Source organism: Galeopterus variegatus, unplaced genomic scaffold (assembly GCF_000696425.1).
Source record: "Galeopterus variegatus unplaced genomic scaffold, G_variegatus-3.0.2 Scaffold902, whole genome shotgun sequence".
NCBI classification, from domain to species: domain Eukaryota; kingdom Metazoa; phylum Chordata; class Mammalia; order Dermoptera; family Cynocephalidae; genus Galeopterus; species Galeopterus variegatus.
In genome coordinates, this window is record NW_007727013.1 from 683,578 (window position 1) to 711,480 (window position 27,903).

General features: G+C 36.8%; 1 protein-coding gene across 3 annotated transcripts in view; it reads right to left on the reverse strand.

Moving 5' to 3' along the window:
• Nucleotides 1–27,903, reverse strand: part of TNPO1 (transportin 1) — a 94,944-nt gene that overhangs the window by 52,983 nt on the left and 14,058 nt on the right. For 2 of the 3 annotated variants that reach the window (XM_008573320.1, XM_008573319.1), the window contains exons 2-5: nucleotides 10,145–10,258; nucleotides 8,072–8,147; nucleotides 4,075–4,224; nucleotides 449–555 (exon numbers count right to left, since the gene is read on the reverse strand). In XM_008573320.1, coding sequence (XP_008571542.1) covers nucleotides 449–555; nucleotides 4,075–4,224; nucleotides 8,072–8,147; nucleotides 10,145–10,258 — 447 coding nt within the window. Of the gene's footprint in view, nucleotides 1–448; nucleotides 556–4,074; nucleotides 4,225–8,071; nucleotides 8,148–10,144; nucleotides 10,259–10,391; nucleotides 10,472–27,903 lie in introns of those variants that run through there. The other variant, XM_008573321.1, reaches the window with a different exon arrangement.

Sequence of the window (27,903 nt, forward strand, 5' to 3'; positions counted from 1 at the left end):
AACGTTAGACATACCTTAGATATTTCATAAAACAAGAAGCTTAAAAACAATTGAGATAAGCTGAAAAAATACTCATGGTTTGGGAATTTGGAAAATTTCAGTATATCTTTAAAAGAATAACATATCAACTGGTTAAGCTGGACAATAGCTCTGTTTACTATACACATACATACACACACACACACACACACACCCAATATACAATTTTAGAATAGAAAACCAGAAGATATTTCCTTGTATAAAATTTAGTAAAAAGTTTTGTAACATAAGTCTTTACAGAAAACGTAAGACAAATGATCACAAATGCAAAATATAAAGGTAATTTTAGGCTTCTAAGTTTTGAAGTTATACATATGTTTCAGGGGAAATATCTTTCCCAAAGGTTGCTAACAAACAATATAAAAGAAAAACAGAAAAGAAAAATTACATATGAAGCAAATATCCTTACCTCACAGGTGTTATAATCTTCAGAATCCAACAGGCTACAGAGTTTGGGTAAGAGGTCAGGCCAATTCTGCAATTCTCCCTTGGAGGCTATGGTTGTGATCAAAATACCTTGAAAGAAAACACCCATCTTTAAGAAATGCGACTGCACTGTGTTAGATACTGCCACATGAGCAACTGTGCGTGCAGCGTGCATACACGTGTGCACATACACACTTTTCAAAGTCCCAAATCAGGCTCAGATTTCCAAACCACGTAAATAATATTAATCAACAACCCTCATTATCAACACAGTAAATCTACGAAAAAACCACATCATACACCAGATCTGTCTCATCGTTTCCCAAAACTTCACTAGGAGTTGCGGGTTTGGATCCTATATAGGAATGGCCGGTTCGCTCACTGGCTGAGCGCGGTGTGGGCGACACCACACCAAGGGTTGCGATCCCCTTACCGGTCATGAAAAAAGAAAAAAAAATTAACTCCAACTTTATATATATATTAAATACAAAAGAACAGAAAGAAAACATACTGAAATGTTAGCAGCACTTAGCACTGGGTGATGAGTTTGAGTCTGATGGGTTCAAATAAAAGATACACTAAGAAGCTAAGAATAGCTCACTGACTTAATCTGGAATCATAGCCAAGGATCACGACAGAGAGAAATAAAGTAGGTGAGCATCACCTGAGAACAATCCTACATGCTCACTGTTTGTAACACTTCCCCTCATGTGGACAGGCTACAAACTCCTACAATAGTTCCCACTTACTGGATCAAGGATGAATCGCCAGAAAGGCAATCTTGGACCTTGGAAGCTGGGTGGTACATACTGACTGATCATGTCGTTCTGACTGACTGAATTATTTCAACTGTGTTGTGCAGCTGAGTTGTGATAGTCAATGGATTATACAAATACATAAAAATGTAACAAAAGTTTTGTGTTAATACAAACACAATGATAACACAAAAGATTTTGTTAACATTTTTCTCTGCCTACTTATGTTAGTAACATAACATAATACACTTGGCAATTATGGATTTTTTAGTACCATAAGAGTATAAATCCTGACAGTAGGCACATTTTATTTACTCTAAACTGTAAAATACTAATTCGTAAAGGGAAAAAAGAAAAAGTTATTTCTTCAAAGGGTTATTTTGAAAATTTAGTGAGATGTGTGGTATGTAGTAAACACTCAACAATTATTACTGAACAGTGAATCCCACTATTTGTGTGTATAAATTTTCCACCTTTAGTTTTCAAAAGGTCGGTCCCAATAGTAAAGAACTTAAAAAACATAAAGAGTAAAGGTACTGGCAAATATTTACTCTCCGCTAAAAAAAGATTAAATTACATAGTAAGGACCAAATATTGATAGCATTTTAAACATACAGCCCTTACAATAAAATAGACTTCCAGTAAGATTCCAAAGCAACAACACCTCATCTTTCTTGCCAATTATTCTTTCCAAAAGATAAAATATATAAGAACTGAGGGAAAGAGAAAGATTCAAATCTGCTTAAAAGACACAAAGCATATGTCTTATGTAAGCAATAATTAAAAATTAAACACAATCTACACTTGGTGCTAACAGACTGCTAACATTTATTACTTCTGCTAGGAGAGCATTAGAGAATGTTGATAGACTGACAAATGCCAAGTTTATCTGGCCTCATAATCTCATCTATTCCTGGAAAATCTTCTAATACCTAGCATAGTTGCAAAAAGTGAGAAGTGATAGAAAATTTTCAGTGTTTACAATGAATATGGGAATGAGAATCAGTATGTTGACAACATATATTAAAATCTTAAATCTTTAAGCAATACACTTTGACCCCATAATGCCACTTCTACAAATTAATCCTACAGAAACCTTCCCACAAGGGTAGAGACATACATAAAACGATATTCACTGAAATAGTAAAATTACAAACCACAGATTCTTTAATGAGAAATGACTTTACATTCACCTAATGGATCACCATACAGTTGTTAAAATATGGTCCCTTCCAAATATACTTCCTTGACAAAATTCCCAATATGTATTGTTAAGGTTAAAAAAATTTTAAAAAGCCAAAGTTGCAAGTATACTTTCATAATAAAAATTCTTTTAATTAACTATTTACTAAGTACTCAATATTGTATAAGTATTGTATTAGGTGCAAAGAAATACACAAATAACACATGGCCCTTGCTCTTAAGGAGCTCAGACAGGCATCTCCTCCATCCCCACACTCCATCTGGAGAAATTTTTGGTTGTCACAATGGCGGTGGGGGTGGGATGGGGGTGTGTGGCTGCTACTGATACCCATGGGGTGGAGACCAAGGATGCTGATTAACATCCTAAAATACACAGGATAGCCCAACAACCAAGAATTATCCAGTCCAAAATGTCAAGAGCTAATGTTGAAAAACCCTAGTCTAGAGGAACAGAATCCCACTTAAACTAATAATGTCATATATTTATGCTACTATATATATATATATATACCACGAATTTTCTGTTGTTAACGAATGATGAAGAGTCAGTTCCCAATTCTTAGAGAGGCCTTTCAAAAATCTACAAAAATTATTTACAAAATGTTCTTAAAAGTGTCTTAAATTTTATGTGAACAATGATTAACCAATTTAGGGGATTAAAAAAAAAAACTTTCTCCCCAGATTTGTTGGAAAGCACCAATGTTTTTGAATAAGGAAGGTGTATCAGATGATGAGGGTACATCAGAATAACCTAGGGAGTCCCTTTTCTCAAACTACACATATTCTATACCCATCAAATTTAAAATCGGTGTTAATAATGAAACTATTTAGTATGAGAATACCTGGAGGAAAGTCACAGAGCCTCTACTTTCTAAGTAAGAGATGAATTGGGTACTTTTCAAACCCACAATCGGAGAAAATATACAAAACTAAGGAACTCTTAATAAACGCATTTGAATCATTTAACTGATGTCCACTTAACCAACCTACAATATTAACAAAAGCTTTCTAGGTCCTTGTAAAATCTGGCTGCTTAAGTCCATGGCATACTGAACACAACCCATTAGTAGGCTACTCTAGAGTATATCTGCCTATTTCTTTTTCTACCAGTTGATATGTCTGCTTACCAACAGCTAGTTGTGTGCACTCCTAAACCAATTTGTACTGGTGACTATAATTATTTTATTCAATATTATATAAACTGACAGAAAGTTGTTCTTTCCCTGAAAACAATCTGACTGTCTTAAAAAACTAAAGAAATTGCTGTTGAATTAGGTGTAGACAAGGCAAATATTAAAAACAAGGGAGAAAATAGTAAAAATCTACAAACCTACACTTAATCAATTATTTTATTCAATATTATATAAACTGACAGAAAGTTGTTCTTTCCCTGAAAACAATCTGTCTTAAAAAACTAAAGAAACTGCTGTTGAATTAGGTGTAGACAAGGCAAATATTAAAAACAAGGGAGAAAATAGTAAAAATCTACAAACCTACACTTAATCAAAAAGTTTTTCTTTACCTGTAAAAGTGAAACTAGAAACTCAATACCACATGTTACATAAAATAAATTTTCATTTTATGAATGGTCTGTCATCTATAAAAATGACAGTCATAAACAGGTAAGCAAAACTGTTGCAACATAACTTACCTACAGTGGCTCTGATCAGAGGGGAGGAATCACCAATATTATTTAAACATTCACTTTTAATAAAGTCTGTTACACCATTTGGGAAGTTCTGAAAATGTGCTTTCACGTTATTCTTCAAGATGAGACCACTCAATGATCTTGTGGGTTCATCTGTAATAAAACGACAATAGTATTGAGTTTTAAAGTAGTTTTCATTTTAAAATGTGCCAAGAGCAGTAACTTTAAAGATATTTACATTCAAAAACTGTGACATACCAACTTATTTTGCTATAACCAGTCAAAAAAAATCATAAATGACTATCAAAGGATTAGCTCCATGATTTACAGCTCAAGGTTTCTCAGCCTTGGCATTACTGACATCTTGAGGGTAATTCTTTGTTGTGGGGTGCTATCCTTTGCATTGTAAGATGTTTGACAGCATCACTGGCCACAGATGCCAGTAGCACACCCCTCCAAGTTGTGACAACCAAAAATGTTTCCAGATATGCCAAATGTCTCCTGGGGACAAAATTGCCCCTTGATGAGAACCAGTGGTTTAGTTTAAAGAGTTACTTTAAGAGTTATGGTCAGTGTATTCAAGCTTTATTGTTATCTGATATAAATATCATCATAGATCTGAAAGTATTAATCAAAGATATGCTATTAAAAAATCAGGTGGACTAAGAATGTATGGGATCACTTTCACGTAATTTAAAAAAGCAAAGCAAAAAAATCTCCAAAAACATTTTAAAATAGAATTTACTTTAAAAAGTTTAATCCAGAGATGGTATTTACAAATTTTCAAAAAGCAATTTAATACTAATAGAATATAATAACATGCTTTACCAACTGGCATCAATACCAACAATATCAGCAATAGTTAACATATTCTGAATGCTTATCATGTATTAAACACTGCTAAGTGCCTTCCATGTAGCACTACAACCTCATGAAACAGGTATTATTAACCCTATTGCACAAGTAAAGAAACCGAGGCCTCTGCCAAAGTCACACAAGGTTACCACGTGGGGAAGCCAAAATATCAATCTTGAGAGCTTGGTTCTACAGCATACTTTAAACCACTCTACAGTATCACCCTCCTATCAAAGGTCTGTAAGACATGAAAAGCTATGTTTAGCAGAATACACTATGGTAACACTACTGTTTTCCCTACTTTATTAAAAAATTAAATAACCTGAGCTTGTTCTAGTTAGTATTACTTTCCCAAAGTCTAACTAGGGTAAAGCACACATAGAGGCAGGAACAGCAGTTTTTCTGCACATAAACCCCATTCAGGTCATCACAGCAATACAACTCAAGAGCTTTTATGTCATCATCTAAAAACTTTCCATTTTCAATTACAACCCATTCCAATGAATAACTTAAAACAAAACCAAACGCACTTCTAAATTCTCTTCAAAGTTTGAAAAGTCATGTAATTACTCAAGTGGCATGTGTATTTCTTTACAAGAAATACACAATATTGTTTCTACAATAAAGGTTACCAGATGAAGAGTTTTAATAAACTACAACACAACGTGAAAACAATTTAATATTAAAAGTATATATCCTTTGTCCTAAACCCATTCTAAAAAGCCACCAATTAATCATTTCCTTTTTTTTTTTTAAAATTAATAACTTTACTTCATTGGGATGGAAATTTGCACATCTGTAAAGTGAGGGAATTTGACCTGCTGATCTCTGAGATCCTTTCAGATCTAAAATTTAACTCCAAAATTCAGTGATAAGATTACTAAATAAACATTTTCACTTAAAGTTGTTACTGTTCCTTCTCTGATATGGGTGGCCACAATGATAAGATTTTTTTTTTTAATGGAAAACTAGACATGGCTAACTGGTGTCCCAATCTCCTTGGCAGGACAAAAGTAAAGGAGTAAGCACAAGAAGAAATATCAAGTGTTACACAAATGTAAAACCCCTAAGTCCACTGAGAAACTATGTCTAATGAACAAAAGAAATACATTTTAGGGTCAAGAAAATCTGAATGAAATCCTTTCCAACACAGTATGGTTTATAATTAATAAGTGTTTGTGGAGGCAGCTGCACCCAAACTCTTTCCTCTATTTGAATGATGTTCATTTTTTAAAAGAACTACTTCTGGGACCGAACCCGTGGCTCAATAGAGAGTGCAGCGGCGCTGGGAGCACTGAGGCTGCAGGTTCGGATCCTATTATATAGGGATGGCCGGTGTGCTCACTGGCTGTGCGCGGTGCGGGCGACACCAAGCCAAGGGTTACAATTCCCTTACCGGTCACAAAAAAAAACCAAAAAACTACTTCTGAAGTATCCTCATATCCTAAGAAAGCTTTAATAAAGACTATAATATTGTAACAATCTTAATATTTGGAATGTAGGGAGAGAACACAACAGAGTAGACAGTTTAGTGAAAATAAATTTTAAATTTTCAAGTAAAATAATTTTCAAGAAAAACAGATTTAAAAATTCATTTACCAAATATTTTAGTTCTTTAAAATATAAATGGCACAAATTATTGATTACAAACCACTGTGTAAGAAAATTTCTGTATTAACAATGTATCATAAATACATTTATCAAATTAGGAACATTAGTTGCTGAATTTAAAGAAATGATGAAAGAATTCCTCATTTCACAAAACCTAGATTTAGAGTTTTAAATTTTCTATTATGTCCCTCATTCACAAATTAAAACCCCAAATTAACTAGAAAATCATTTGAGAACAATTTTTCAAAAAATCACTATCTGTATGAATTATCAGACTCTAAATACAAGATTAATTGAGATTTTACTACAAATTAAGACCATTAACCTTCTAGAGTTTGGAGCTGAAACCTTACAGATGGTCTGTTGTCTAACACAGTCATTTTATAGCTGAAAGAAGCAAGAGAGGTTACATGACTTAGCATCAGAGTCTAAAGCTTTTTATTTCCCAAGTGTAGTGTTTTCTCTAATTACACTATGGCTTCTAAAACACTAATCACTGAATACAGTATATTGCTTACACTGAGAAGCTAGTCAGTTGCTCAATAAATATTTGAGCATCTTCTATATTTTCTGACAATGTTCCAGGAAGGGAACACTCAACTCAATAATGCCATGAAGAATACCTTTCACTACAACATAGAACAATCTCTCCTGAACCTACAAATTGCCTGGCAAAGAGTTGGTGCTTTACATTATTGTGAAATACTGTTTATTGGGACACACTATGTTTTAAAAACAATCAAATGGGCCGGCCCCGTGGCGCACTCGGGAGAGTGCAGCGCTTGGGAGCGCAGTGGTGCTCCCGCCGTGGGTTCGGATGCTATATAAGGATGGCCAGTGCGCTCACTGGCTGAGCGCAGTGCGGGTGACACCAAGCCAAGGGTTGCGATCCCCTTACCGGTCACGAAAAAGACAAAACAAGCAAACAAACAAAAAAAACCAATCAAATGACCAGGTATGTAATTTAAAAATCAGACTGTTCAAGCTTTAAATTGTCACAGAATTTAAATTGAAAATTGTTCAGAAAAGTTAATGAAAAAGTTACATGTATACTGTTTGAAGTTTCTAAAAAGTATATTTGAGTAGAATAATCCCATTTTTTGTTAAATAATTTAAAAGTCGTATCTATAGCCATATAAAGGAGTATAGAAGGATATAATTCAAGAGATCAGCAATAATTATCTCTGGGTCACCAGTAATTTTTCATTTTTGTTATACAAACTTTTGATTTTTCCTACAATGAACACAGTTAATTATTAAATCTTGCACTCAATCTGTATATTAAATCAATTTTTATTATATTCATATACAAACACTGAAGCAAAAAACCAAAGTAGCCTTTGCAACACGTTTTTTATTTGTGAAGAATGAGAGAATTATATAAAAACCCATTAACAACTGAATGCATAAGCATGTAAATGCTTACAGAATGTGGTTACTACAAAATGTAATCCTTTGAAATAAATAATTCCCAGTATAATTTAATAGGGCTTAAAGACACTTTTAAATAGTTATCAACACAAACCCTACTTACCTTCAGATTTTAATTTTGTAAGAACAAAAATCAGGTAGTTGTTAAAATCTGGGTATTGATTGAGTTGTTCCAGTTTCTAGAACAAACAGTAGTTAAGGAAACTTCTCTGTGTAACCTAAAGAAAAATCTAAGCACTTTCTAGCTATAAAATCAAGAATCCCTTGAGATATTTTTAGTCTTGCATTTTTTACTAAGAATAAGGTTATCTTATTAAAACTATCAATACAATATTCTAAAAAGACACTAGTGCTTGTTAAACCTCTTAAGTGTTCTATGTTTGAAATATTATTATCAATTATATTCAATACAACATAAGCAAGTTCCAGCTTCAGCATGCTCAATATAGCAAAAATTTTCCTCAAAACGGAATCCTTAGATTTGAACTTTACACAGAAAGGTCTTTAAATAATGACAAAGATAAAAAGCATTGCAAAGAAATGAAAACAAGTCTTTTAGAGGTGAAGATCACTTATGGAAATTAACTTTTTAAATGGCTTAATTAAAAAAAAGACTTATTTGTTCTTTAGAATTCAAAAATTAAGATAAAATGCAATTTATATACAAGCCTATATATCAAATCTTATTATATGAAGTCAACATCATAAGAGTACATTACAACTGTTCTACAACTGTTTACCCTCCAAGAACTAACATTTCCAGTGACACAAATTTGCGGTAACAGTGAAATAATGCTTTATTACATCTATCTTTCTTCAAATCCTTTTCTAACTCTCAACCCCTAATATGCTTGCCAACCAACCTCTTAAGTGTTCTATGTTTGAAATATTATTATCAATTATATTCAATACAACATAAGCAAGTTCCAGCTTCAGCATGCTCAATATAGCAAAAATTTTCCTCAAAACGGAATCCTTAGATTTGAACTTTACACAGAAAGGTCTTTAAATAATGACAAAGATAAAAAGCATTGCAAAGAAATGAAAACAAGTCTTTTAGAGGTGAAGATCACTTATGGAAATTAACTTTTTAAATGGCTTAATTAAAAAAAAGACTTATTTGTTCTTTAGAATTCAAAAATTAAGATAAAATGCAATTTATATACAAGCCTATATATCAAATCTTATTATATGAAGTCAACATCATAAGAGTACATTACAACTGTCCTACAACTGTTTACCCCTCCAAGAACTAACATTTCCAGTGACACAAATTTGCGGTAACAGTGAAATAATGCTCTATTACATCTATCTTTCTTCAAATCCTTTTCTAACTCTCAACCCCTAATATGCTTGCCAACTGTTTTACTACAAAGATTAAGATGTTTCTACGCAACAAATCTACATTTCTGATTAAATCCATGATACAAACTCTAGTTACACTATATTAGCTATTTATTACATACTTGAATACCCTCAATGTTTAGGGGTCAGAAAATTAACTAGCAAAATACACTCCTGTAGTAAAATTCCAGGGTGTAAGTACTTTCTCCAACTAAGAAAAACCCAGTGATTTCTTGTGGGTGAGGCCCGAACAGAGACCTTTCCCCCACCTGTAGGTCTTCAGCCCTTTCAGGCCAAGGGCCCGAAAAAACACCCAAGCTCCACACCGCGGCAGTTCAAACCCCGCGCCAGCTCCACCCATTTCTGGCCAGCCGGCAAGCTCCGCCGCTCACACAGCGCCCTCTACTCGGCCTCCCACTCCGCCCGCCGCCCCCACCCCGCGGGGCGCATTGTGTGGGCCCGCCCGCGCCACTCCCCACCCCCTCGGCAGGTCACAGCGGGCGGGGACGTGGCTGCCGGTCCCGCGCACATGTCGCGATCTCGGGCGGCGGCCAGCGCCCCCCACCTCCAGCGGGCCGGAAGCCGGCGGCCTAGGCAGCGTGACTCCCACGCGGCTAGGCCCCCGGCAACAGGGCCGCGTGCGCGAGGCGCAGAGCCTCCCCTCCGCGGGCGGAGGGACAGGGTAGGAACGGGACACGCAAGGGATAGGAGGGAGGGATCGGGGCGCGGGGGGGAGGGGCGGCGTGAGCCTCCCCCTCCCCCCGGCCGCCTGGAGGGGGCGAGCAGCGCGGGGCGAGCTGCGCGGGCGACGGTCAGGCCTCGGAAAGGATACTTGTTGCACGGTTCTCTGGATGGTGGTGTCTGGGGACTGGGACTCCTTCAGCAGCTGCAGGATTTGCTGAAGCCCCTGCTCGTCAGGTTTCCACTCATACTCCATCTTGGTTTGCTGCAAATAAAGCCAGACACAGGAAGAGACGGAGCAAATGTTACTCCCTGTGCACAGGCCCGAGGGCTTTCCAAGCCGAGTAGCCCCCTTCTCCCCGCTACAACGACCCCAGCGCTCCCCTGACACCTCGGACCTGTCTGGGGTGCCCCGAAGGAAGTCTCGGACGGTGAAACCCGGCGGAACTGCTCCTAGCAGCTCGGCCGCCAACGTCTGCTGCTGCCGCCGCGGCCACCGAGCGCAAGGAGCCGACCAGACTGAGTCACCGCGAATTTGCAATCTGGCCCCAAGATCCGCTCACGGGAGCCCCCTGGGTCCTAGTGCCACTCAGTTTTTCCCGAACCCAACTCTAAGTCCAGAAGATTACTACTGGCTTAAGGGCTAATCAACTGAAGTCCTCATCAAAACCCCTGCGAAACACCTGAAGAGATCTGATTTGGGTTATTATTTTAAATAAACATGGTGAAATAACGAAGAATGATTGAAATAGGGAAAAAAGCCTTGTGATTCCCCTGAGAGCTCAACAATAGTAAGAAGCAATAAAATGTTTGTTTCAATTTGATATATAAAGCACTAAATATTAATATTTAGTCCAAAATATTAACAATGCATTACAATCACAACCCACACCTCAAAACCGTTAAGTGCAACTTGACCGGAAAAAAATTGCATTCTTTCATAAACTTCAACTTTTGAACTCCTAAGTGAAATACGTTCTATCACGAAAACTACATTCCACAAACTAAAGACTGTGGACTGAATTAAAAATAAGAAAAAATATTTTTACAATTGGGTAGTATAAGTATTTTCACGTGCATTTTCTCATTTGATACTCATTTCAACCTAGTGAGGTATTATTTGCCACCACGTAGCAACTAAGGTGAAAAAAGATTTGAGCAAATTACCACAGTTAATCAGTAAAGATTGGGAAGAGAATATGGGTTTCTTAAACTACCATCTACGATAGTCAACTGAAACTATTATATCAATGACATGGTTTCATTAAAGCTAAATGTTAAACAAAAACAGCAAAACAAAAGTGAATTACCTGTAAAAACCAAACAGTTTGATAAAGGAGAGAATTTTAATGACTACTACCTGATGGTTTGACAGGTGAAGTTAGTAAAAGTCCTTTCCTAGTAGGAGTTAAAAAAAATTATCTGACCTTACTACACCCTCTCTAGTTAGCTTTGTTTTTTCTTTTTTTAAATACCTTCCCTATCCTCTTCATCACCTTTATTTTCTGCTTAATATCCTGTAATCTGACTTTGCTCATCTCCTTCGATTGACTTCCTAGACAACCCAACACAAACTGTTTTTACTTAAAAATCAAAAAAACCCCAAAACAACCATCATCTGGATATACTATCTATTGATATTGTAATGTTTTTATTCCAGCCTTCATTTTGGTGTTTATATATACATTATATTTTATAATAATGAGATTGTCCTGTTTCTTGCCTTACTTCATATATCATTAAATATTTATTGAATTTTTTTTGGCAGCTGGCTTGTACTAGGAGCCAAACCCCTAGCTTTGGTGTTATAACAACACACTCTGAGCTAACCAGCAGGCCTGGAAATATTTTAAGAAAACAAATTAGTACTCTATTGTATTGCTGTGCCATAATTTATTTTCATAAGCTTTTAATTTATATAATATAGACACAAAATTGTACAATCTATAAGCATATAACTACATGGATTTTTCAAAGTGAACACATCTGTGAAACCAACACCCAGCTCAAGATAGAGATCATTACTAATAAGTACCATGAGGCCTTTTTTGCAGGGAGGTGGGGGTGCAGAGCTGGCCCATATGGGGATCTGAACTATGAGATCTCTCTTGTGCCCGTTCCCAGTCATCAACCGTTCCCAAAGTAATTCCTACTATAATTTCTATCACTATAGATTTCTTACCTTCCTTCTCTTTTCTTTTCTTGTAACTTCAAAAAAATTTTTTTAATTACCAAAAACCTATACTATAATAAATCAAACAACATGGCTGTACAAGGAAAGCTAATTCAATTCTACCTCCAAGCTTATCTCCCTGAGAGAATGAGTCTCTTCTCAAACATATATATAGTTTTTTCTTTCTTTTTTTTTTTAAGATCATATGCCATACTACTTTAATATTAATTCTAAACCTTTCTTACACATAATATGGCATGGCCATCATTCTAGGCCAGTATAAATTTAACTCACTTTTTAATAGATGTGCATTTAGAATGGATAGAGCATAATTTATTCAACATTGCCTGACTGGCTTCCAGATTGCTTCTACTTTTTCACCACTACAAACAACATAGCAAAAAAATTCTTCTACCAATGTCCCTACACAGTAGTGGCAACCCAGTGGATTATTAGGCCAAAAAGAGTGTGTATTTAAAAATGTCTAACAGTTATCACCAGATTACTTTCCAAAAAGTTATGCAATTCATACTCACCAACAATATGTTTCCTGTATATCCACCAACACGTTCTTTTAATTTTTGTGGAGCTAGCAGGTAATAATTTAATTTGCCTTGATACTAGTGAGGGTGGGGAACCTAAAACTCTGAGCCTTAGTTATGAGTTGTTGCTGCTACCACACACATCCTACCTGTTGAGCTGTCATTCAGACAGCCCACTTAACCCCTTAACTATCCATTTGAATGAGAAACTAAAGCCAGGGGCCAATAGCAGTCAAGTCTAAGAGGCATCTTCATCAACATATCCATCCAAAGGATGGCTGCACCATATCAGGCCATTACCATGCATCCTTCTTTATCTACAAATAAATAAATAGGATTGTTTTTCTTTTCAAATGGCTTAGTATTAAGAACATATAATTTGATCAGCCTATGACAGTAGGATAGGTGTTCCCCCACACCTCACTCAAGTTATCTGTAAAAAAAGGCTCTCAAAAAATTTGATTGATAATTGCTTGATGAGCAATTACAGGCCACTTTGAATTTCTGTATTACATCTTTTTAAAAATTGTGTTAAAATAAACATACATAAAATTTACCATTTTAACCATTTTAAGTGTACAGTTCAGTGGCATAAGTACATTCTCATTCTACCACCATCCATCTCCAGAACTTCCTACATTTATGAGCTATTAAATTCCCTACCCTGGGAAGACTTATCCCAGGGTAGCCAGAGACATTGCAGAGTTAATTAGATAACGTCTGAAGTACTTCAAGCTAAACAGGCACATCAGGATTATTATATTTATTTAAATAGTAAACTATATTTATTTAGAAATTATTTAAGTAGTAAACTACATTTATATTAATTAAATAGAGTATCAGGATTAATATTGGACTTTATTATCAAATTTAAATAGTGACTACTTGGAATATTCTTTTTGCATGTTGAAGACTCCTATCTAAATGTCTCTTAAAAAGGAAGTAATACAGCAAATTTTTCTCCTTTAAAAAATCAGGAGGTGTGGACTCAACTGACCTAAGTTTGAATCCTAGTTTGTCCACTTAATAGCTGTGAAAACCTGGGCAAGATAAATCTCTCTGAGCCTCTATTTCTCAACTATAAAATGGGAATATATTAACTCTGTATTAGGATTACAGGTACCTGGCACACAATATGATTTGAAAAATTGTAGCTTTAATTGTTAAATCAATGGTTTTCTACCATCAGCACAATAAAATCTAACTTCTTTTCATGGAAAAAGACTCTTCATGATCTGGTCCATCACCCTCAAGGACAGCTTTATCTCCTATGACTCAATCTCCAACTTTATGCTCCAGCAATTCTTCCTATGCCTCTCATACTTCTGAGCCTTTGGATACAGATTTCCTATCTGGACTGCCCTCTTTAAACTTCACCATTTGGCAAACCCCTTCTCACTCTTTACAGCTATTCTCATTCACTGAACTTCCAAATATTTATTGAGAGTCTTTGGCACTGTGATTGATACCGGATACTATTTCTCATCTGTGACATTATTCCATGATCTCCCTACAAGACTTAAATGTTTTTTTTTTTTTTCATTATAGATCTACAGTTTATAGGTATTTCCATTCTAGACACAGTTATATTGTAATATAATTATTTCCAGGACTGTCTTTCCAGATCCTTGAGAGCAGGGACAGTGTCTTTTTGCCCTCTTTGCCCAGCAGAGTCTGATTCAATAAATATTTGCCGAATAAATGTTATTGTTGGTCCTATTAATTCAACTGAGTAAATATTAAGTTAAGCAACTACCATATGCTCAGTGAGCATTGGAGATTCAAAGGCAAGTAAAATACAGTTCTTGTCCCCACTAAGTTCTCATTTACTGAGAGAGACAGATGCGGTATCTATGAACGAATTATATGATGAAGTGCAATAAGAAAAGAGACAAAAGCAAATGTATTCTGCCAGGAAAGAGAGAAGTGCTTTTCCCCCATCTGGTTCAAAGTTTTTTTTCCCTTCTAATTTCAATTAAATTTAAACAAATATTTACCAAGCAATCAGATGTTTCCACCTATATGAAGAATCATTATATAAACGTGATAAATGTTGCCATCAGTGACCTGATTTCCCAAAACGGTGAACAATTCTTGGTAGAGTTCCAAACAAAACAAGTTACAATCATCCTTCAAAAACAGTAGTTTTTGTTAAAACAAACAAAAAAACAAACGTGGTTGACCCTGCCAGACAAACTAAACAGTAGTTTTTGTTCCTGGAAAATGCAACAAATTAAACCCCTGCAAAAAGTTCCATGAGTACACATAAAATTGAGTTATGCTCTTAGCTCTGATAAGTATAAACAGATTTTTTTCACCTATGTGACCATCTAGTGGGATATTCACAAGTCATACAGGGCTTAGGACAATTCTTCATGGTGAACATCTTGCACCCCCCTCAACTCCACCCAATAAATGACATGAGCATTTCCCAGTCACTGGACACCCCCAGAGAACAGCATTGCCCCGGTAGAGAATGATAATGGAAGAGAAAACATAAGGGACTGTGAGGACGTTATGCCAACCCAGTTAGTGGGTGAGGAAATGACTTCCTTGAGGAAGTGACTTTTCATCTGAGATATAATAGGAATTACCAAAAAGCAAAAGTGAGAGAAAGGCAAGAGTCTAGGAGGACCTCATAGACCATGTTAGAAAGTTTGGACTGAAACTAATAGGAAGCTTGTGAAGAGGGTTTTACACTGATAAAAGACATCATCAAGTAAAAATCTGGAGAAGGATTAATTCTCCTAGAAAATAGAAATGGAGAGAGGTTCATCTTCTGCTGTATAATTTAAATATTATGTTAATTTTTTTTTTTTTTTGACCGGTAAGGGGATTGCAGCCCTCAGCACGGTGTGGTCTGCACCACGCTCAGCCAGTGAGCGCACCGGCCATCCCTATATAGGATCCGAACCCGTGGCCTCAGCGCTACCAGCGCCGCACTCTCCCGAGTGAGCCACGGGGCCAGCCCAAATATTATGTTAATTTTAAAGTGTCATATTTTTCTGATGAAAATGATTTCAAAAACTCATTAGGCTACAATGAGGGCAGGAAGAACCACAGGAAGACCTAACTGTTCAATCTGCCCAGAAAATGGAGTTCCAGTTTTTTAGGAGAAGGGTGGTCATGCTTCATAGACAGCCAAAATACTACAAAAACTCTGGTACCTAAAAATTAAAGACTTAAACATATCTATTATTTTGTCAATAAAAAGTGATAGCTAATATTTTTTTTTGAGTACAAAGCAATGTTCTAAGCACCTACATACATTAACTGATTTAATCCTCATAACTCCATGATGTATTAATATTAACTACATCTTACAGGTAAGTAAATTGAGGCACAGAGAAGTCGCTTGCTTAAGGTACTCAGCTAGTAAATGACATAGCCATGATCCAAACCCAACTAATCTGGCTCCAGACTCCAGTCTCTAAGTCCCTGCTACAAGGCCTTTCCAAAAGATAAATTGATTTCTGTAAACTGGAAAACTAATCATAAATTAAACCATTTGTATACTAAAGAAATAACATATATTTGATACCTTTGGTGGTGAAGTAAGAGAAAAGTATGATACTGCATTATCATAGATCTAAAAAAGCAGTATGTATACAGTCTGAAAATAAAATATTTCAATAGCATTGAGTAAATGAATTTAAAACATTCTAAATCTAATCTTTACAATGTCCCTTCGTTGTAAGTAGGTAGCAAGTATTATTTTAATTTGACAAGCAGATAAATCAAAACACAGCTTAAGAAATTTGCTGAATCATTTGTTCAATGTGAATCAGATATGTAGACTTCCACTGTAAATGTCTCTTGTACGGATGTAAAAAACAAAAAGATGTTATGATGAGCAAGGAAGAAAAAAAGAGATGCCCACAGGTCTAAAAGAGCATGCTATTTAAAGAAAATAATTATTTAATAAAACTTCTATGAGAAATTAAACCAAAGTTCAGTTATGAAGGGAAAGAAGGAAAAGTCTATAGGCAGCTGATCCATAACTTTTAAAAAATTAGATTTTTAAAATGTCAAAGAGTCAAAATGTCGACAAGCTTGTTCAACTACAATGATCAGTGTAACTAGAAAGTCCTTTAAGAGACTCTGTAATCAGAGGTTATGTATCAAGAAAGAAGAGGGGGAAGAGCAAAATAAACTGTTGAGCCCATTCTAGTTGAGGAAATGAGCTCAACTAGATTAGAAGGGCAGGAACCATTGGTTACAGGGTGCTAGGCACATGGGTTTTAAATCTTTCTTGATTGATTGATTGGGATAAATGATCTAGTTCACCATTTGGAAGATTTATGCTAAGAAGTTAAAATTTTAATTTTCTGGCATTACAAACTTATCATCATCTAAGAGCTAGAAGATTTTTATAGAACAAATAAAAAATGGAAAATAGTTACTAAGGAAAGTTTAAATAAATGTATTCTTAGAGTGCCCTTTCAGGAATATCTATGAAGAAGACTAGACATGCTAATTCAAACGTTAAAGTTTACAAACATTAAAAAAACAGTCTGGTATCAAAGTGAGTGGGTAATAAGAAGGAAAACTAGATCTCAAAATTCCACCAAATCTAACCAGGCACTTCCTATACTTCAGCTCATTTAATATTCACAACAGCACTATGAGGTAGATATTAACTCCATTCTATATTAACTGAGGTTCAGACAGGTTAAGTAGCTTGACCAGCTAGTGTGTGGCACAGTGGGCATTCGAAACCAAATCTGTGTGATTCCAAAGTCTGGATTGTGCCTAATAATAACAGCAACCCTGTTATTAATGGGGTGCTTCTATGTGCCAGTTATTGTGCTAGGTTCTTTAAATGCATGATCTCATTTAATTCCATGATTATGTACTATTATTTTTTTTTTTTGTCTTTTATCTTTTTCCGTGTCCGGCAACGGATCGCAACCCTCAGTGTTGCCCCCGTACCGGACCGGGGACCGGCAACGGGATTGCAACCCTCGGTGTTGCTCCCGCGCCTCGCTCAGCCAGTGAGTGGGAACCGGTCTGTATGTGGGATCCGAACCCTCGGGCGGGAGCGCCGCCGCGCTTCCCAAGCGGCGCACTTATCCAGTGCGCCACCGGGCTGGCCCAATTATGTACTATTATTATCTCCATTTTACAGAAGAGAAACGGGCTTAAGAGAACTTAAGCAATGTTTCCAAGGTCAACCAGTCAATAGTGAACAAAGCCAGGACTCAAGCCCAGATGCACCCAATTCTGGAGCCTATGCACTCAACTCTGACATATTCTCATTCTGCTAACTCCACGAACGTGTGACTAACCCTTAACAGAACTTACCAGTGGGTAGACTATGCTCTTGGGTATACAGTACTTCTTTGTCCCTTTCTATTCCATGTATCACCAATAATTCAACAGCTCTCTCGATGAGTGTCTACTTTCTTCAGTTCAATCACTTCAGATGTGATAACTGCATCTTGCTTTTCAGAGTTCAAACGTTTCATTTTTAATCAAAACAAAAGGCTGATAGAAGTAAAGCTTCCCATATATTTAACTTTTAGTCACGTCATTGTCACCCTTAAAACACCAATTCCCTGTTGAGTTCTACAATAGATTTAAACCTCATAGCTCGTCTCACTCTCCATGTATGTTTAAGCAATTATAATCAGTGGTTCTCAACTCTGACTGCACATTATAATCACTGGAAACTTAGAACCAGTTGAGAACCACTATGTTAACTCAATAAACCTGCTTCTGGCAATTTGCATTACATTTATTCTAATGAGCAGCAGTGTTCTAGACGTTTAGCAATAACAGAAAATAGGAGAAAGAGGAACAGAATATGAAAACATCACTAATCACTAAAAAAAAAAAGTCTTTGATGAAAACCCAAACATAAAAACATACTGTTTAAAGTCACATAATAATTTGTACTACTTAGTAAAGACTGGATGTATCAGAAGCTAGTAAGTACAATGTTCATTTACTATGTAATTTAACAGTGACAGAGACTGGGTAAGGAATTGCACTTAAGCTCTAAGACAGAAATGGAAACTTGGGAAAAGTCAAGATTTGGGGGAAGAACATAAGTGTTTATCTCCAGTAAGCACTTTTATATTTTATTATAAGGAAAAACATAATAGAAAATTATGGTCCTTGACTGGCAAAATATAATTTAAATTTGTATATCAAATAAACCTATCTTGGGAATGACAACCATATCTCTCTTCAAATGTCAAACAATATTAAGTCATTCATAAAACTAAAAGTAAACTCTAAATAAGCTCACACACTAAAATCTAAATATACAAAATGAGTAAATTAAGTCTCTGATTCTTTTAGTAACATAGGATTCATTAATGAGCTTTATGAAGGATCTTCCCACTGCTACAATAGACCAGAGTTATTTAAATAGTTCAACAGGCTACTGTCATTGCCTATGCAACCCTACTCCAATAGTTTTCATTTCTACGACATAAATTTAAGGAAAAAAGCTCTTTTAAAGTCTTCTCTAGGTATAACATGACTGTAAATTCCATTTCAGTATGTCGGTTGGTCATTGCCAAGTGGTTTCAAGTAAATACAGTGTGTAGTAATTCTCAAAGTACTTTTATTATTTTATCTCACTTAATTTTCAAAACTACCTGTGAGTAGGCTGGCCCGGTGGCGCACTCGGTAGTGCGGTGGTGCTCCCACCGAGGGTTCGGATCCCATATAGAGACCGGTCCGCTCACTGGTTGAGCGCGGTGCGGGCGCGACACCGAGGGTTGCGATCCCGTTACCGGTCATGAAAAAAGACAAAAAGGAAAAAAAAAAAACTACCTGTGAGTTGAGGAAACAGTCTCAGTGATGTTAAGTAACTCAGCTAGTAAATGTTAAGAACTGGGTTGGAATGAATGTCTTCCTATTTCTGGTCCAATGTTTCTACTACTCCAAACTACTTCTCTAATTCATAGTTCACTAAATATGTAAGTATAATCAATTAAAAGAATAGTTTTTCTTAAAGTAACATTGCTCTACACTATTTGATTACTATTTGTGGGTTTATATGTTGATATGCATAAAAGATGGAGACAAATCTGCAGTACTCGAGCAAGACTATGATAGTTTTTGGTAAAATCCTGGCATTCTATGATTAAAAGTATATCAGCACCAGGCAAGCTACTGATTAAAGATGCACTTACTGAATTTAAGGAGCTGGTAAGAAGGACTATGATGCAAATATTCAAATATTTCCTGTGAGGCACATCTAAAACTATAAGGTAAGTCAACAAAAGGTATGATTCGATATTTTAGAATCCATTTTACATATTTATAGTAAGACATACCTGTACAACTGATAGAAAGCCAAACTAAAATTTTTTTAAAAATTAGGTAGTACATGGGGATAACCGTTAGAGGTCATTTTGGTAACTACAAGTATACTGCTTCTTTGCAGTTAGCTTGCTCCTAAAGTTTTAAAGTGTGAGGGCCCCAGAAATTTCTCATTCATACCCAAAAATATCTTTGATTATGTATAATGTGTTGATTCAACATTTCACATTTTCAAGTATAAACAGAGAAAGGAACACAGGACTGTGCTCACTGGCAAAAGCTGAATTACAAAAGAGTCAGAGCAGTTTAGACAGTAAAACAGAAAGGTAAAAAAGTGGTAAGTGGTTAATAGGCTGATTAGCTTTTTCTAATATTTGTTCCTCAAAATTTCACACCTAACAGGGGCATATAGTTATCAGTTATGGAAAGACAGGTCCAGCAGAAAAAACTTATGAAAGGAAATCAATTTTTACCATATTAGCTCCCTAGTTGAATACTGTTTTATACTCTACTTGTTCCTGGTAAGCAGCAAGGCAGAATACAGGTAGCATTGGTTCCAGAGTCATGCATACAAGGGTTCAAATCCCAGTCCTCTCAATTATTGACTGTATCTTTTTTAGGCAAGTTGCTTAATTTTCTGAGTGGCAGTTTAGTCATCTATAAAATGTGGTTGGTAAGAATAAAAGAGAACATTAAGTGCCACAATAGTATGTACCTATTGCTCCTTCCCTTCACACTATATCCCAATAAAATTGTCATTAAAACCCAGATTTACTGATGGCAGTTTGTACCATCAGATAACAATAAGATGAAAATTACTTAGATTATTTTTGTATGATCAAAGAATATACAACAAAATGGGCTGTTTAACTTGTCATTTAAATGCGGTGATGCTATGGTTTGAATAGTATCCCTCCAAAACTCACATTGAAATTTAATCCCCAATACAATAGCACTAAGGGGACTTTATGAGGTGATTAGGTCTTGAGATCTCTATCTTCATGAACAGAATTAGTGCCTTTATAAGTGGGACTGAGGGAGCCTGTTTGGCCCTTCCGCTCTTCTTCCACCATATGGGGAAACAGCATTCATGCCTTCCTCCATGTGAGGATGCAGCAAGAAGGTGCCATTTATGAAGCACATAGCAAGCCTTCACCAGACACCTAACCCACTAGTGCGTTATCTTGGATTTCCAAGTCTCCAGAACTGTGAGAAATAAGTTCCTATTTTTTATAAGTAACCCAGTATAAAGTATTTTGTTATAGCAGCAGGAATGGACTAAGATAGAAATTGGCACCACGAAGTGGCTGTAACAAATAACTAAAAATGTGAAAGTGGCTTCAGAACTGGGTAATGGGTAGAGGCTGGACCATAAAGAACTACTGTAGTGAGAGCTCAGAAGAGGAGGAGAGCTGTAGAACAAGACTCAGTCTCCTTAGAAATTACTTAAGTGGCTGTGATCAGAATATTGATAGAAATATGAACAGTAAAGGCCATTGGTCTTTACTGAGGTCTTAGGTGGAAATGAGGAGGAGGTCACTGGAAACTGGAGGGAAGGCCATCTTTGTTATAAAGTTACAAAGAATTAATTGAAATGTGCTCATGTCCTAGTGTTTTGTGAAAGGCAGACCTTAAGACCAATGAAATAGGATATTTGGCAGAAGAAATCTTTAAGCAACATGTTCAGGGTGTGATATGGCTTATCTTGACTGCTTATAGTAAAAAGCAATAAGAGAGATATGAATTAAAGATGGTATTCATAATGAAAAGGGAAGCAGAACTTAGAGATTTGGAAAATTCTCGGCCTGCCCAGGTTGTAAAGAAAGGAAAAGTGTGTTAGAGGGAGAATACCAAGGGTGTGGCCAAGTGACCATTTGATAAGGAGATTAGTATGGATAGAAGGAAGCCAAATGCTACTCATCAAAACAATGAAGGGATGACCTGAAGTCACTTCAGAGATGGTAGGTGGCTGCCTTGCCTATCACAGGAGCAGAATGCCAGGGCCTTGGGAGAGCAGTCTCTCCCCAGTGCTGCCACAGGAGTGGGACCACCACAGAGTCCCTACAAGGGCAATACCTAGTGGAGCTGTGGGGGCACATCTGACCCATCCCCAATCCAGACAGGTAAAGCCGTTGGTGGGTGACTCCAGGCTGGGAGAGCTGTAAGCACTGGACTCCAACCTGTGAGAGTTGCCATGTGGGCATCCAGCAAAGACACGGGGGCAAGGTTGCCTGGAGCCTTGGGGGCCCAATTTCCACCCCAGTGTGTCTGAAAGGCAGGACATGGAGTCACAGATTATTCTGGAGCCTTAAGATTTAATTTTGTTTACCTTGTTGGGTTTTAGACTTACTTGGGAACTCTTACTCCTTTCTTCTTTTATATTTCTCACTTTTGGAATGGGAATGTCTATCCTATGCCTGTCTCAACACTGTATTTTGGAAGTAAATAACTTGCTTGATTCACAGGCTTACAACTGGGGAGCAATTTGCCTCAGGATGAATCATACCTTGAACTTCACCCATATCTGATTTAGATGAGACTCTGGACTTTAGACTTTTGAGTTGGAACAGGTCAAGACTTCTGGGGTTACTGGGATGGAATTAATGTATTTTGCATGTGAAAGGACATGAATTTTGGGGTTCCAGGGTCAGAATGCTATGGTTTGAATGTTTGTATCCCTCCAAAATTCATGTTGAAACTTAATCCCCAATGCAATAGTATTAAGGGGCCTTTAGGAGGTGGCTCTGCCCTCATGAATGGGCCCTTCCAATCTCCTTCTGCCATGTGATGACATAGCGTTCATGCCTTCTTTCATGTGAGGATGCAGCAAGAAGGTGCCATCTACAAAGCAGAGTGAGCCTTCACGAGACACCAAATCCCATTGGACTTCCCAGCCTCCAGAACTGCGAAAAATACATTTCTATTATTTACAAATTACCCACTCTAAGGTATTCTTTATAGCAGTGGAAACAGACTAAGACAGATGACGTAAAGAAATAGAAAAATCAAAAGAAACAATGGAGGAATGAGAGTAATAAAGAAAAGAAATGGAAATCAAGTGGTGAATATTAAATCGTATATGAATTTAGGGGCCAGCCAGTTAGCTCAGTTGGTTAGAGTGCGGCCTTGTAACACCAAGATCAAGGGTTCGGTTCCCCATACTGGCCAGCTGCCCCTTCCCCCAAAAAAATCATAAATGAATTTAATCTGTCTGTAAAAATTGTATGAGGGCAAAAACTAGGTAGTGGATTGAGGGTAGTCTTCATAGTATGCAAAGAGACAGAAAAAAAAAAAAAAAGAAAATTCTATAGAGATAGTCCAAAAATGGAAAAAAAATTAGCAGGAAATAATGTCATATCACAGATGTACAAGTTTAGTACAAAAATAACAGCATATATTCTGTGGGTGTTCAAGTGAATTTTTTTGTTGTTACTGTGATAAAGAATTAGATTCAATCGAGATTAATGAGACATAAAAAAATTAATAAATATAAGAAATAGAATGAAATGTGAGATGGTAAGAAAATCTGAGATTATACTGGACACAAAGGATGATGCCAATCTAATATATACATACTAAAAAAGTGTTCAGTTTCTAAGCATATACCCTTAAAATGAAATCTTGGGTTAAAAAACTTTTTGTAGTCTTGCAAATAGGTATGCTGAGTTATAAGCAAATTGAATATCATGTCCTTATCACCATTTATCTCCCTCATTCCACAAAACTGGAATTTATCAATTTAAACTTTAATTGTAATTAAGGAATGATAATCATAGCATCTAATCTTCAGGATAAAAAGAGCATTTGACAACACCTATCCAATCCCTTTATTTAAAAAAGGGGGAAATCAAGACCTAAACTTCAACACTTCAAATTAAGGGGAAGAATTTGATTTCTAAGAAAACCACAAAACATCCAGTTCTATATTATGACGCTTTTCCCCCTTCATTTTTGCATACTATACTAATTTTCTGATAGCCATCTATCAGTAAACCCAAGGGCCTTTTCTTTTTCTTTTTCTTTTTTTTTTCCTTTTTTGTCTTTTTTCGTGTCCGGCAACGGACCGCAACCCTCAGTGTTGCGCCCGTACCGGACCGGGAACGGCAACGGGATTGCAACCCTTGGTGCTGCGCCCGCCCCTCACTCAGCCAGTGAGCGGGAACCGGTCTGTATGTGGGATCCGAACCCTCGGCGGGAGCGCTACCGCGCTCCCAAGCGGCGCACTGTAACAGTGCACCACTGGGCCGGCCTTCTTTTTCTTTTTTTCTTTTTGCAAATACCATATTATTAATCAAAAACTTAACAAAGTTAAGAGTCCCATTCACCTGTACCCCGTAAGAATGAAGCAGACTGGGAGGCGGCTCCTGAGGTGGCTGCTCATCACTCTGCCCCTGATGTTCAGACCATTCTTTCAAGAGAAAACAGCTGAGAGGACTCCAGGCTGTCCACATGGGGTCTGAACTTAGCTGTCCTCCTGTGCCCGGCAGCCTGCAGGCTCTCAGGACCCTGTGTGTGTGGTGGTCAGTGACAGCCATCTCTCATGCCAGATCCAGACAGTGGGTGCTGCCATGAGCCTGACACAGAGGTCTCCCTGGCCTGGCATCTGGGGAGGGTGGCCCATGCCAGTTCTTGATTTGACCTTTGTGGCCATATGAGCTTGGTCAATGCATGGCAGGAGTCCCTCCAGGAGCTCCTTGTGAAGTGACATGTGTGTGACATGCTCAGTTTTGATGCCGAGTTCTGGGAAGGGCACAGAGGCTGCACCCCACATATTCTAAGGTCTGTGGTAGGCCTCCTAGGTGACTTCAGCCCTGTCAGGTGACCTCAGTTCCTCTAGTTCACATTGGTCCCCAAGAGCCTTTTCTAAAGGGAACTGTGTAGTCTACAGCCCACGTCTAAGGGCAAAGTTTATACTTGATAATCACATTTCCTAAACACAATTGATTAAACCAGGATTGGGCACCTGACCTTCTATGTGATGACTCCTGGCACAAAAAGATGAGCTGAATCAATTGAATTTCCTTTCTTGGGAATATGAACAGGAAGTACTAAGGTAACTTACTATTTCTCAGTTCTGAAAGAAGAAGATAAAAGGTCATGATGTGGCAGGTAGACTCCAGATGCAAGACAAAATTATGAAAGGGCAGAAATTCTAAGCAAGCAGAGAGGAGAATGGACCAGCAGAGAGAGAAGCAAGAAAGTGCTGAGCAACATCACATGGTCCACCAGAGTGAGAATAACTTCTCTTGAGAACTGCCTTGCTTTCTGATGGCTTTCTATTTCGAATCCATGAATGACTTAAAATAAACCTGCCTCTTTCTCTTAGGACGATCTGAATGAGTTTCTCTTTCTGTGGAAACATAAGAACTTAATCAGAATAGGAATATTAAATAACTATTCAAATATATACCACACGACTATATGTTCTACATAATCATATAATAATATTATATATTATAACAAACTATTACCAAAATGTTTTTGCTTTCAGTGGAAGGAACTGAGCTTTTTAGGGAATTCTGTAGGAACTGTAGGGTTGGTACAGTAAAGGCTGATGACTATCACGGAGATTAATTTCTTTAGATTGAATGGCAATGTAAATTTGAGAGCTGACATGAAAGTCTCTAAGAGGTACTGAATATAAGGAATATACCCAAATGGATGAACAGTAAACTAAGTGGGAAGAGTAGAGAAAGCCAAGAATGAGGTCAGTTGCCAGTTCGGGTGTGCACCCCTTTTTATAGACAACAGAATTCCTTTCCCAACTACTTCCATCCCTCCATTCTCCTCTCTTCCCCTGCCTTTGCCATATTATAATATTTTGTTTCTGAACCCAGGCATTCACTGCCACTGATGCCATCAAGGGAAAAAATGCCTCACAATACTCATTTCACTAACACTTTGTACCAGTGGGAGATGTAGGAACAACAGCAATTTACCCTCACTATGATGCTTGCTTCTCAACATTCAGACACTCCACATCTCAACGGACATACAACGTTCACTATGCATTTCCAGACAGTACCACTGTTTACAAATATGATAGACAAATATATGATTTATTTGAACAAGTACGAAAGGGAGCTTCTAGCATATTATAGCAATACAAAGTTAGATGTTCCAACAAGATAGTAATACATTAATAACCTCTTATCTGGAAAGCTGATTTAGAACCATCAGGTAGCACATGAAAGAAAATTCACAAGAGGAAATAAAACATTAAAGAAATATGGAAAAATGGTGAACCTTACTAGTAATCAATAAATGTAATAATGAAGTAATGTTTTTAGTCTAATTAGCAAAGATAATTTTACAACGATAATATCCTATGCTGCTGAGGATATGATGAATCAACTTTAACAATTACTGATGGTAGTGTAAAACTAATACAACCTATTAGAAATCAATTCAGCAATCTATATCAAGGGCTATGTATATTTTTTTACCCTTTGTGATGGGTAAAAAAATCACATGATTAAAATCACATGATTAAACCTCATGATTATACTTGAGACTATGTCCCAAGAATCCTAGATACAGAAAAGAAAGCATTATTCTCAAAGATTGTAACCCAAGATTATTTCTAATAATAAATATATGAGTAAATAACACAACATTAAACTGATGGGCTATTATGCAACCACCAAAAAAAGATAAGTTAAATTTGTAAAATGACAGAAAAATGTTTATGTTTAAAAAGTGAAAAAAATGGGGCCGGCCCGGTGGTGCACTGGATAGTGCGCCGCTTGGGAAGCGCGGTGGCGCTCCCGCCCGAGGGTTCGGATCCCACGTACAGACCGGTTCCCGCTCACTGGCTGAGCGAGGCGCGGGAGCAACGCCGAGGGTTGCGATCCCGTTGCCGGTCCCCGGTCCGGTATGGGGGCAACACTGAGGGTTGCGATCCGTTGCCGGACACGGAAAAAGACAAAAGACAAAAAAAAAAAAGTGAAAAAAATGATAAAAAGTTGTATGTAGAGTACAGTTACAAATAAGTAAAAATATGTATAATAAAAAGACTGGATTATTAAGTGAAAAAGACTGGAAGGAAATAATGAAAAACTAATACTGTGTTAAGATGTTAGCATTATGGGTCCTTTGTTCTCTATTCTAAAAATTTTCAATTTTCAATATTTTGTTCATATAATCTTTGTAATGAAAATAAATAATAAAACCTTCCAAAAGTATAATTGTTTGAAGTCATATATAGCACAAGGGCAAAAGTCTCCAAAGAATGTTACTATTTCATGGTATAGTGCTTGCTGTCATAATTCCTACATTAAATATTAAATACTATCTCTTCATTCAGAGTTTACTATCTACACTATAATCATTGAGATTAAATTATACCTTTTTTGTTGTGGTTACTTTTTAGGAAGGTGTGAAATATAATTTAAAACTTTTTTTGTGAAAATGCTTAAAGGATATGGTACTTAAAGGGTTAAGTTTTAGTTACCTAGAAAATTCACCTACTTCTACCAACTTTTTCTCAGATGAGGCCATTCAAATGAGTAGACACAATAATGTAAGCATAATATTGAAAATAAAAAAAAATCTTTATAGTAATGGAAAAAAACTGATTCAACTTTTGCAAAATCCAAGATTTATACCAGAAAGTTGTCTTATACTCCAAGAGACCTAGTCTCAGAGAAAGGCTGTCCTAAATATTAGAGAACAGAATTTGTACTTAGATAATGGGAGTTTTTATAGATTCTACACTTGTGATTACTGTTCTATGTAATCTATTACCTTATGTTAATTGTTAATGTTATCATAATTAAGACATGAATGTTAAGACTTATTTAAATGCTGTGAAATACTAAGTAAAGTTTCACAGAAACTTTAACACTACAAAGTTTAAAAAAAGAACAAACCCGGGCCGGCCCGGTGGTTCAGTGCGCCGCTTGGGAAGCGCGGCGG